We start from the raw sequence: 14,100 nt of genomic DNA on the forward strand, positions 1-14,100 counted from the left end.
ATCATATTTTTATTTTTATACATTTATGATGTTGCAATTTTGACTCATTAAAAAAGCTAAAAAACATAAAATGATTCACTTTTGCATAATGCATATAGGGATCAAAATTACTAATAAACCTGTATATATACAGGCTGTGGCGTAATTAATAGATAATAAGGTAGCGGGTACAGGGTTGTGACGGTTCAAATATAACTCAGCTTTATGTTTAGTAAAAGTGTCTTAATTTTCGAAATATTTGACATTTTCGTAATAAATAAACCACTCTTTTTGGTGCCAAGACTACAACTGCCTCTGCTTTACACTAGTTCTGGATGTTCTCGAATACATTTAGTGTACGGCGAGTGTGGCTAATCGAGCTGCAGCACTATCATCACGATTCTCGAGTGTTTACTCGCGTGCATAACGTATTCAAGGAAGGGGAATTCCTGGAACTGGTATCGGCCGCACGAGCTTCGGAAGGCCACTAGTACACAATAAAGAGGATGTACTTAATGAAATCGCAGCTCCGACCACCTATATGCGCATCACAGCAAGACATTAAAAAGAAGAAGTAATACCCATATGATTATCAGCATGTAAGAGATAGAGCTCATGGTATCCACTTTGATCATGTTTTGTAAAATTTAATTTATTTAACCGATTTTTCAAAAATTATTTTCTCTTGTTTTTTTTTCATTATCAAATCCCAGTTATGAAATCAATATTTTAAGTTAATTTTAAGTAATTAAGTAAATTTTAGCACTTTTGTAATTAAGAAAGAAATCTGTTGACTCATTGTAATTAATGGTTATGTTTTAAATCCTGGTAATACATATTTTTATCTTAAACTTATATATATTAAAACAAAACACACATTTTATTATTACAATTTTATTTCGTCGATAAAATGTTTTCCTAGAAGCGAGTACATAATTAATTCAGTAATGAAAAAACGGGAAACTTTATTTTTCCCTCAGACATATTCTTTGAAGTACTAACGAGTTCAGGTAACCTTATATCATTATAACGGAAAAAAACTATAGATGATCGAAATACCAGATACAGCCTTCATAATATCAAAATATTAATATTCAAATGTATCAAGGGTCAATGTCACCACGTGGACTATCCTACCTGTATCTTTAAGGTTAAAACCAGTCAACGACCATGATAAAATGTTATACAATCGATGATTATTTATATTATTATATATTGATTAGTACTACCTTTAAAAAAACGGTTTCAGATGACAATATATATGAAATCCCGTCACGCCCAAACGGAGCTGGTATAATATAATTTTTTGCGTCTATTTCATAGATAATTGGAGTTTACTCCTTATTTTATTTATAAGGCCCGGTACGGAAATTTTATGAGGAGTAAAATCAAGTGTAACACGAAAAGTTGAGGCGTTATGTGTAACACGAAAAGTTGAGGCGTTATGTAGAAAGAGACAAACATATATATCTGTAGGATTGAACGTGTAAAAGAATGAGATGGAATACATTACACAGACTTTTCTATTTTGAATTCACGTTTTGACAGCCACGTTACGACATTGTCAGTGTTGACATGTGTAAAAAATAAAAGTAGATTGTCTAGCGTGCCATAGAGTTTTGTCAATAGTAATGGTCAGTGAAATTAAAACTAAAAAGATTGTTCATTCTTATTCTTCTCTTACTATAAAGGTAACTTTGGTCACAGAAAGAAAATCCTATTTGGGCATAGATGATGTAGGCACGTTTTATTACTACTACAAACATTTATATTATAAAAACATATATTCTTACCACCTTTAGTATGAAAATATGGTCGACAGCCACAGAACATTATCGCCATTTTATCGTTCGTAAGGAGTAAACTCCAATCGTGCGTCGTAGCTGACACACACACACTTTTTTTATCTGTATGGGCAAGTAGGTGATCAGCCTTCTACGTATTTCATCACAAAAATGTAAGAATGATTTTTAAATTGTCAAGTAATGAATTTTTTAGCTCTATTGAATTAAGAGATAAAATAAAAATAGGAAATTGTTTATTATTGCACCAGACTGAATTCTATAGTAACAATAGAAATTTCTATTGAAATCCCTTAGAAAAAGGTAACAATCGTTACAAAGATCCCTCCTTTGAGCCCTCCTTAATGAGACATTCGGCAAAGACGTGACATTTAGTCAATAGATAGTTGCTTTTCGCCTTCAACAAAGAAATTGTATGTCACGCACCGATGTTGAAGCCTATATTAAATTGTTATACATAACTTGTAATAAAATTGTTTATTTACAATTTTATATATAACTAGATGACCTGGTTAACTTCGTATCACCTACATATATTTCTTTTAATTGTCTATGAAACAGACAATCTCCTGAACGAACCTAAAAATATTTAACAAGCAAGTGACAATATTTAAAAAAACAAAAGACATTGAAGCTAGAAACGAACTGTATTGGAAAATTAAATTATTTATGCTTGTGTATGTTTTGATTTTTTTAAATATATATTATACACGTTTCTCCTTTAAACCTTTTCTGAACTTCCACAAATATTTCAAGATCAAAATTAGCCAAATCGGTACAGCCATTCTCGAGTTTTATCGAGACAAACGAATATTGATAGATATTTTATTACTAATTTATGTTTAAAATATACATACATAAACAGATTGTGACGCTAATGCCTGTTATAATGTAAAGGATTACTATTCTAGTATTTGGAAGTGCCAACGCGGCTGAGTTTGCTGCCTCCTCAGAGATTTCTTGAACATTTATAATCCAATATGAATAAATTAACGTATAGTTTACGAGATTTTGTGTAGGTAAAATGAAATATTGTAGTGTTTAAAGTAGGCAGGACATTTAGGATATCGAAGCTTCGAAAGAGGCGCATACTGTAGTATAAATCCGCTGGAATATCTTGTCTACGAGCTGGGAAATAGCACAAACGTAAGTCGCTCGTGCATATTTTGCAGGTCACTATTAAAACTTTGTATTCCTATGTAGATATACCTAGATAATTTAGTAAAACTTCGATACATTTTAAATATGTTTAAAACGATGAATTACACATAGTAAAATTGTATAACGTGTAATATCTTTCATTCAAGGAAGAGCAAGTTACTCGTGCAAGTTTGTGGCACGATCATAGTTGAAGTTACGTATTCTTATGATATTTGAAACTTTATTGATATATCGTTAACTAAGCCTATATATCATATTAGGCGTAGGTCAAATCTAACGCCCTTGAACTGAATGAGGAAAAACTCCTAACATAGTTATTTCGTAAGGGCGCCAGTCGACCTCAATGAAAATTATCTATGTAATTTGTTTTACATTAGTCATATTGTTAGATTGGAATGCAATTAAGGTTAAATTGTTTCCAGAATTCGTAATTGTACTTGCATATATTACAATGCATATATATTTTTTACTAGCGTTTTTCCACATCTGGACATATATTTATATCACTCGTCTACTTATGTTACTCTAAAATAATGGAGCTCTCTAATGCAATATTGTTGAAATATGTAATTTCTTTATAACAAATTGCTATACTGAGAGTACTGTCGCAGTGTAGTCGGTGTTATCGCGGGTCACCAATCCTTTAGAGACGTTTTGTATCGAAGGTGTTTTATATTCTTCGCCATTCACCAGCGAACTTATCTGCTACTCAGAGAACCGGATGAGCTACACCCACTAAACCACCTTGAGTAGTACCAACACGAGCGCATCTAAGAGGCCTTTGGGGTCGCTTTCGCATTCTATTGTGATCTCAGCGGTATAGCCATATGGCGTCTACAATGCGTGACAACATAGGAGGCAAGAGACGGGAGAACCTTCTTCTCTTCCCTCCACTTCCATCTAGCTGACTGGCGACTGCCCTTTGTAGCAGATATTTTTGACATGTGTTTAACTAATATTTCATATCTCAAAAGGAATACCACCACGTTCATAAGTGAAGTAATTCTTATTTTACAAAAGTCACTTTAATCATGACTGTACTTAAATAAAAATAGACATTCCATGTTTATGGAGAAAACGATTTCTTGCGGCAATAACTACGATTATGAACATATAAAAATTATATCAAGTATTAATTGACGTGGCTATTAAAGCATTTAACATTTTTACTTCTTTTATTAGATCATTTATTTTACATATAATAATTTTCATTATTGAACCATTCCAACAATGAAATGAAAAATAAGACAGCGCGTAAACTAAAGCTGCGTTGGATTAGTGGCTTCAGTGTGCGACTCACATCGGTTCGAGGTTCGAACCCCGGCTGTGCAGCAATGGACTTTCTGTCTACGGCCGCATTTAACTCGCTCGTATAGTGAAGGAAACTATTTTGAGGAAATCGGCCTTAGACCCAAATAGAAAGCAGAAATATAGATAGCAGAAAAGGCTAATCACCTACTTGCCACTTAATATACTATAATATTAAAACACTCATATGCCAATTTATACACTTTATATATTTTTGCAATAGCGCAATAGCACAACGACATACAGCCTATGTAGTGCAGTAATAATTAAATACCATTTTGATTAAGGTAAAAGCCTTTTCATTAGTATTCATTGTTTTTACATGACAAGACGTTTGTATACGTTTTTAAATTTTTAGAAGTTTAACAACACGTTTTATATTTTTAAAACAGGAATCGTAAAAATCGTTCAAAGAAGTCCGGATTACCTGCTTCTGAGTTTTATAATCGGACGTCATGACAGAATACCGCCTGTATCACCTAATTTTAAGGCTGTTTTTCCCACGCACCACCACTATTCGAACCTGCTGCCCAGTAAAGTATTTCCGAACCAATTCGATTTAGGGTCCTTCAAGAAAAGAGCGTACCAATTCTTGAGAGGCCGGCAACGCACTTGCGAGCCTTCTGGCAGTGTGAGTGTCTATAGGCGGCGGGTATCATTTAACATCAGGTGAGCCTCCTGCCCGTTTGATCCGTGTTATATAAAAAAAATGGTGCGTGTACTTTTGTACGCGCGTAAGAAAATATACTTCTTTGGCTTTCTTTATTTTTTTAAAATATTAAATAATTAATAATCAATATTAAGCGTTAATAATTTAACAATATTTAATATTTAGTATATTATTCAATTATTAATTAATATTAATAATAATAATTATTATATTATATTATTAATTCAATTTAATAACTAGGTATGTTTCATAACCTTTTAACTAAGTATACATAGGTCTTTGTGAAAAAGCATTGCTAAATTTCTTTAAAAAAATAATTAAAACTGCTTTATTTGTTTAAAAGGTACTATAAGTAGATTGTCTTATTCCCATCTCGCTCGGGCACGCTCGGGGCCCATACTGAATTTTGTGTCACGGTGCGCGCGCATCATTAAATTTCACTCTCATAAATTTTTCATAACGCGCCTAAAGAAGTATAACTTCAAAAATCAGTAACTAAATTTGTTGAAAGAGTTCTTAGGAGCCAATAGGGTAAACTATTGTGGTACGTACGGATTTGATGCGTTATTCGGCGAAGAATACTTCTCAAAAGCAACACGATCCAACACGTTTTCAAGGTTTATACAACAAGCGTTTGAGTTGACCTCTTGCGGTGAGGCATATCAAAATGCATAGGTATATAACCAAACAATTTCCCGCAAATAAATAAAACCACAACATCAGGGAGTGGAAATCACTGTAATTTGTTAGAAATACGACGAAACGTCAATTTCCTTCGGATATCTGTTATGTCGAAAACGTAGTTTATAAAAAAACAATGTTTCCGATTGAGCGCTTTTATTTTCTGTCAATCTATAAGATTGGCAAGGTTTTCGTAAAGATATTTTGTTCAGATTGATAGCACCCACACAGTATTAATAGCTATGAGTATTTACACGAATAAAGATTATATATTTGTATTTGTCTTCTGTATATGAATTAACTCGAAAACTCACTCCAGTAGTGATTTTTTATGAGGTGGAAATGCGCTTGCCCGCGCCATGGATGTCCAGCTTGTCGCGAGGACTATGGGGCTGGGAATCAAAGCCCTCTGCTATTCAGAGGGGTAGCGAGACCCCACGCACTAAAAACACCTCAGCCCTTCACAAGGCCATAAGATGCACCCTCGAAGTTCGATTGAATGAAAGGCAGAACCCAAGGGACCCGAGCTTATATCCGACATAGAGAGCTCAATCACAACCCGCGGTTCCGGGCCACCGGAGACCGACATACCAGCCTTGAACCACCTGCCAGTCTACGATCTGTCTCATTATCCCTGAGTAACATAGGCAATTTTTTTTTAATTAATTCCCAGTCATTCAAAGCCTAGATAAAATAAAAAAATAAAAAATAAAATATGTTTATTATGGAACATAAGATACATGTATCACTTATTCCACGTCATTAAATTTGAATTTGTAGGCATCCCTACTCATCGGCAAAGAAGACAGAGGGTGTAGGTCGAGAGAAAAAGCCGGCGTAAAAAACTCTCGGTACTCTTTTAAAATATCAAATCATCAAACAACACTTATTTTAAAACAATTATCGCAAATTAATTAGAGGTAGCCTGTCTAGCACTAGTCCCAGGCCCTTTTATCAACTAGATAATCGTTGACTTTATAGTAAGCCTTTTTACACAGCTTTTCTTTAAATACATTTCTTAAATTTATTGAAAGGCAGAGATAAAAGAGCCTCTGGGATTTTATTAAAGAAGAGTATCCCTTTCAGAGTATCCATTCCAAAAAAGAATTACTAATAGTCTAGTACGGGGAAATTGCAGCCTGCGTTTGTTCCGTGTATTAACATTGTGCGTATGTTCTATTCTAGTAAACATATCACTATTTTTGTATACATACATAATATTTTCATAAATATATTGCGAGGGAAAGGTAAGTATATTAACTTCCTTGAATTTATCTCTAAGAGATTCCCTACATTTTAAATTATAGATTGCACGAATAGCCCTCTTCTGCAGGATGAAAATAGTTTCGACATCAGCAGCATGACCCCATAATAATAAGCCATAAGTCATTAAGCTAATAAAAAATAAAAAAAATAGAGGCTGCTAGTATCATGTGACTTAGTCAAATGAACTATGTACTTGTTAAACCCGCTGTTTTCGCAAGTTTAATTAAGCATTGCGCAAACTATATTTTCTTAGTCGCATACATTAAAGTTAACTTATTGAGATTGTCATGAGATCTAGCCACTGTGAGCTAGACTTCATTTACTTTAAAATCTATAAATATTGCGTCTTTATTCCTTTGTATTAAGATATAAATTACAACGAGTAAATCGTATTAGAATTGCTTCAAAGTCAATGCGCATATTTAATTATTCAATATACAAGTATATGATATACTTAGTTGTTTCGACTTTGTCTATTTTGATCATTAAACGGCATTCAAGAAATCTCTTTGAAATATTTCACTTTAATATTATTAATATGATGATCAAAACCCAAGCGAATTTCTAACGGAAAGTACAGCTGTAATAAGGCATAGGTGCCATTATCGTATGAATGTTATTTTGACTCTGATGTACGTTTATTCACTGATATCCATATCGCTACGGGTCCGTACTAAATATAAATTTAATTTTTATAAAAAGAATACATGTATGGTATGTTTGCCTATCCGGGTATCCAGATATTTTCGTATTCGTGGCCTTCAAGACAAAATTAATGTGATTATATCACAATGGTGAAACTACTCTTTCAATTGCTATGTAATTACGACACGGTTCGATGCGGGTTGACATGCAATTATTTTTTTGTCATACTAACTACCTTCCTTTCGGAGCTGTATTATGTCGGTGATAGCGTCATTCGAATTAACCAAATTGGACAGATTTTCCGGGAAATCTTCAATTTAAATAATTACTACATACTTATTTATATTAAAAATTAATAATAAATCAATAGAAAACTAATTTAAAAGTTTTGTCCCGTGGCACCTTTAATGCTGGGCGCACTTCCTCGCTGTATTGCGATATTTATTATTATTGCGAGGATCATCAGCTCTGGTCAAGGATACTATCTACCTACCAACTTAAATATTTAATTAGCGTCTGTGCACTTACACTTCACGGCCCTAGAGTCACTGCCCCAAAGGGAACAAAATCTATTTTGGCCGGGCCAGCTTTGAGGTAGTACGGAAATTGTAATTTTATTTTCAATATTCCTACAGCTACCTATATAATTACTCAATACATCACAGCCAAAAATAGCATACACATTTAAATATAAACATAGTTAATAATTATTATGAAAAAAATATAAAATACATCAATATTTTTTATTATTCATTACAAACAAACCCCTTTACCATGAATAAATGCTATTTATTTTATACAATAGATTAATAAAAATAAACTAGTGGCGCTACAACCATTTATGGGTAGCTACAGACCTGTTTAATTATATTACTTTTAATGGTATAGATAATTAGCCATATAGATTTTAGATATCTGGGTCTTAGACATGCATATATTTACAACGCTACACACATATCAAAATCTATAGCCGAATACCAAACGCATTACCATAGAGTTAAAACCCGCCTACTACTGCCCTGTGATTCTGTAACTTACTTCACGAACTCACACAGCGGTTTTCGCATCGGCGGTCGCTCTCAAATCTATGATTGGCATTCTGAAAAGGTGGGAGCTTGTACTTTATTGTTTATCAGAATGCCAAATCATAAAATGACTGCTTCACGACTGATTTGAGAGAGACCGCCGATGCGAAAACCGCTGTGTGAGTTCGTGAAGTGAGTTACAGAATCGCAGGGCTGATATGACATCTACGTTACTAATATATTACACAGACCAGTTAGTAGATAAGATTTATTCGGAGTTTTTAAAAATTAATTAGATACTAATATGTAGTCTGTAGGACCGCAGACACTTAAATACTTAGCATTGAAACCTTTTTGCGATTTCATCTAAAATATTCGGTGAAGCAGAATGATACAGCTATTTAAATGTGTCCCAGAATGAGAGGGAGTAACAAGGGTTCAGACATACGTTACTCGGATTGAATATTGGTACGAAGCCTCGAGCCTCGTCCGAAGGGTTTTTTATTGATTGCTTGCATTCAAATGGGCCTTTTCGATACTATATGTGATTGAACAGCTTTATTTCCTACAAGGAATACGGTTCTTACGGTTTCTGATGTATACGATTGTGCGTTCAATATCTATTGATTCATTAAAATTATTTAGCAGTTAACTGGCCATTTTCGTCAAATTAAACCGAGCTTGAACGAGGTTTAGTTGAAGACAATTCAAATACGCGAAAAGACAATTTTTAGAAGGAGCATTAGGTATAACATTATCTTTTAACCGCTATTATGATTCTTTGTAGACTTTATACAAAATATATACGATCACGTACCTCGGTCTGTCTCTTTCCCAAAGCAAGCATTTATAAATCGTTGACCCAGCTTTGTAGTTGAATAAAATTATTCAATACTTACATATTCATTTGCGTAATTTATTCAACGATAATAAAATAATCCTTAAAATACTAAGCCTTATTCTCGATACAAGAGAAGGGTACCTAAAATTAATCGCGCTATACATCACCGAGGACACATAATTTATATTAATTGAAGCTGAGCAACTCGAGACAAAAGTTTTCACTTCAGAGACAGTCGTTTAAAAGAACAATTTGTACCAACTGTGCACTTACGGCCGTAAATATCGAGCCGTTTCTTAATAAAGATTTTGAAACCTACGTACTTCCACTTCATTACCACGAACAGTAAAGTAAGAATGTTACATCATCTTTTATTTACGCGTATCACAGATGTTTCTTCATTTGTTCTGGAAGACAGCAAACATGATGACAAAAACTTTACAAATGGCTAGGCGTTTAAGTCCGCATTCATATTTCACATATCCGCCGTTTCAAAACGTTAAGTTCATAATGAGAAATGTCGTCTGACAGGATTGCATTTACGACATCAACTTGTGCAACTAACTATTAATTTACATTTTGGAATCGCACTTCAAATAGTTGTGGCTATGGTACTTGGTTTAATGTAAATCCAAAAGTCAATAGGCTTTATATACGTAATAAAATATTAGTAATAATAAAATTAAATATCATACGGCAATTGTAATTATTCAATTCTAACTAACGACTAATTGAAGTCAATTCAAGTTCTGCCTTATATTCTTGCCTTATTATAGACGTTGCTATATAATTTCAGTTAATAGTTAAGTTAATATTGGATGGAGTGCTCGATATCACTATAATATTGTACTATTATATATTTCTCTTCTACACTCACAGGTACCAGAAGGGAGTGCCCGATAATGATTGATTGCTAAGTAGATTCGTAGACGAAGTAATAAAAATAAATTTTACAGAGAAATATACATGATAATTCTCCTGACCTAGAACATTAAAAGCTCTAAATATTATCTTTTTAAGTAATGTTAGGAAAAAGGCCTTTTATAAATAAATATTCCACTTTAATATCTATTCGTTTACAGTTCCATCTTTCATCTTACTTTAGTAATCCTTATGCTATGATACAAATAACTGGTAGGTGGTAATTCTGATCAAAATAAACTTATATAGGAATACAATTTGACAAACGACGCAATTTCAGCCTTAGTTCTTTCTTGGTAGCCTTATTAAACAATCAATTAAACAATTATTTAAAATTACCTCACATTATCTACCCATTAAAAAATAATAATACCTGATTACAAAAGACATACACGACATAGAATTAAAAGGTTACAATCAATTCAAAAATAACAAAAGAAAAACAGCTAATAAACAGCGCAACGAGGCGTCAAATTTAACGACATTGACAAGTTGTGTATAACCGCCTAATGGTATCGTGGTAATAATACATTGTGGTGGTAATAGTCTGGTTTCCTGAATAAAGTGAAACTAAGCATGACTTACTATTGTTTGAATTATATAAGGTGCTTATGCAAGTGAGATGATCGGTAATTTCAGGATTGTCTTATTATGTATTAATTATTTCATTTTGTATTGCATATAAAATGTATAAGATTCAGTCCGACTCTCGGAACCATTCGGATACGTAAATGACATCGAAATATGTACCGAACCGATATCAATCAAATTTGCACACCGTGTGTAGTTTGATCCAACTTAAAAGATAGGATAGCTTACATCTCAATTTACACCCGCAATTTAATTTAATTGCAAATTATTTGTTTACTATTTGACACAATTCTAACAGATGGCGCTGTGTTGAAAGTACCAACGTTTCAGATAAGCTACAATTTATTGGCATAGCCACCAAAAAAGCATGGTGATCCCATGACTGTTGTTTTCCTTCCGTTTCCTTTGAATAGTTTACTACTATGTGATATAACAAAAACCTTAGCCACAGCAACGCTTGGCCAAGTCTGCTAGTTAATTATAAATAGAAATAGCCGTATAAATAAAATGTGTTTTGAAATTTCTCTTACCTACAATTAAAAGCTAGCATCAAAATCGTCTTAATGCTCTAACAATGAACTGAATCAAATGATCTTTTCAGGAGAACGCCGTATTCTACACAACGTTTCTGGTGAATTTCGTTCGGGCGAACTAACGTGCATTCTGGGACCTTCCGGCGCTGGGAAGTCCACTTTACTGAACATCCTCGCTGGTTACACGTACGTATTTGTTAAATAGCCTTTATTCACTTCCTTTACTTTTTAGATATTTATTTATATTAAATACAGTTGATATAATGTACTTTGTTACTAAGATTACTTTGTAAGAGGTTGTGGATGTATGATTTTTGTTAAGCTATTGCATAGATTTTATCGCGGGCTTTGAGCGCGGCGACTGAATTAAGAAATTCCGTAACGAAATAAACCTAACACACGATGACGTAATATAGGTGCGGCCAATACGCGTTAGAGTTGGACAGAACGCATATTGCGTATTCACATCTCTCTGACGAGATCGGTGACATAGCGTAGGTAAGCGCGGCCGGTGCAAAGAAAAAACTTACTTCAAAGAAAAAAAAATCTGCATAAATAAATAATTATAATTGTTGTAATTATAAGTTGATAAAAAATGCTATGCAATAGCTTTACCGCGGCAGTCCCCGAGTGCCACACGTTTTATTTTATGAACTTTTAATTTCGATACACACAAATATGTTTGTATTAATTTTATTATTTACACCTAACTACATGAGGTAGGAGGAGAAATTCAGAACGCTCTTTTCACCATACTTATTGTTCTGTATCGATATGTTAGCTAACTTTCTATTATATATATTTTGATCAACAGTAGTATGAAGAGATAAATCAGTATAAATTCAAGATAATTAAAATTGTTTCGCAAACTTGCTCAAACATATATAAAATTGCTGTTTTATGTGTAAGATGGGTGTTTTTAAAAGTTCACACGATGTTTACCGAACCGATCTTGCTAAAAAGGCATAAAATACCACAAATTTTTATATCTGCTAATTATTCTCACATTTTATAACATGTCTGTTACACAATTCTTAATTTTTTTTTATCGGAATCGGGAATAATGAGGTCTCTTGCAAAAAGTTTTTTTCAAAAAAGTACGCAAACAAAGAAGTTTCTATGTAGGGGCCTCATAGCCTAGCGGTCTTATTAAGTGGCAGCTAGGTGAGGGGTACCGGGTTCGATTCCCGGTTCGAGGGCAAGTTTTAATTTAATTTAAATTTGTTCTCGGCCTTTGGGAGGGTTGTGCGGTTACGGGCGAGTGCCTTAAACCGTACATGGAGGACACGGTCGAATTTCTAAAAGACAAGCAGGATTATAAAAAATCCTATACTTGACGCTGGCTAATGCACAAATCGTGTCAGAGCCATAAAAAATAAAAAAAAGTTTCTTCGTCTTTTAAATTTGAGAAACATTTTATAATGACTAATAATATCTACCAGACTCCTATAAGTGTGTACCTGTCAAAGTATACTCAAATGTACATTTGAATTTTTTGTCACCCAAATTCCTGACCGCATCCGTTCAGGTAAATATAAAACATATTAAATTTCCAATATAAAAACACTTCAAATGTCGAATAAAACCAAAAGCAAATGCTATAACGGATGTTGAAATTATTAAAACTTAGACTCAAATTACGACTGGTGTTATTAATAAGAATCGTATTAGTTTCAATTCGAACCAAAATGTAATATAGTTATATGGGCCCAATTAAAACATTTGTGGTAAAGGCACCTAAGTTGGGTCCAGTTTTGTTCAAAGAAATTTATTCTTTTGTATTTACTGTGTGTTACTACGGAGTTACTCATACCTGATGTCGTGGGTCGAACCCCGGCTGTGCACCAATGGACTTTCTTTCTATGTGCGCATTTAACATTTGCTCAAACGGTGAAGGAAAACATCGTCAGGAAACCGACATGTCTTAGATCCAAAAAGTCGACGGCGTGTGTCAGGCATAGGAGGCTGATCACCTACTTGTCTATTAGATTTAAAAATGATCATGAAACAGATTCAGAAATCTGAGGCCAAGACCTAAAGAGGTTGTAGCGCCACTGATTTGTTTTTTTTACTTTAAACACGTCTTTTATACATATACTAATGTACTTTAATATACCAAATAATTGACGTACGACGAAACCCAATTTTGATGTTTATTATTTTACAAAATCTATGCCAAACAATAGAAATGTTATTTCACTGTAAATTATGGGTACGTGATGAACCTGAAGTAAGCCTACGTGTCAATATAACCTAGTGTAAGACTGGTTAAAAAGAAAAAGACTATCAAATTACACGCATAAACTCTTCTAAATTAGTTTTTTTTTGTGAACTGTAATCATGCAACCAGCTGACAATCGTTTAATTTTCACTTATTCTAGATCAAATGGAGTGAACGGAAGAATTTCTGTAAATGGGCAAGCGAGAGACATGAGGGTTTTCAAAAAACTCAGTAGCTATATCATGCAAGATGATCTTCTTCAACCAAGACTAACAGTTGGTGAGTCCATGAAAATCGCAGCGGACTTGAAACTGGGAAAGGAGTTGGGTGATGCTGAAAAGGAATTAATCGTATGTATTTATTATAATAATTATATGATACAAATATTTTTTGAAGTTATACTTCTTTAGGCGCGTTATGAAAAATTGGTGAGAGTGAAATTTTACGTTGCGCGCG

General features: G+C 33.5%; 1 protein-coding gene across 1 annotated transcript in view; it reads left to right on the top strand.

Moving 5' to 3' along the window:
* The window catches only part of LOC125055017 (ATP-binding cassette sub-family G member 1-like), a 42,423-nt gene that overhangs the window by 13,383 nt on the left and 14,940 nt on the right, over positions 1-14,100 (top strand). The window contains exons 2-3 of the mRNA XM_047657209.1: positions 11,492-11,609; positions 13,805-13,994. Coding sequence (XP_047513165.1) covers positions 11,492-11,609; positions 13,805-13,994 — 308 coding nt within the window. The remainder of the gene's footprint in view (positions 1-11,491; positions 11,610-13,804; positions 13,995-14,100) is intronic.

The sequence above is a fragment of the Pieris napi genome, chromosome 13, assembly GCF_905475465.1.
Source record: "Pieris napi chromosome 13, ilPieNapi1.2, whole genome shotgun sequence".
NCBI lineage: Eukaryota > Metazoa > Arthropoda > Insecta > Lepidoptera > Pieridae > Pieris > Pieris napi.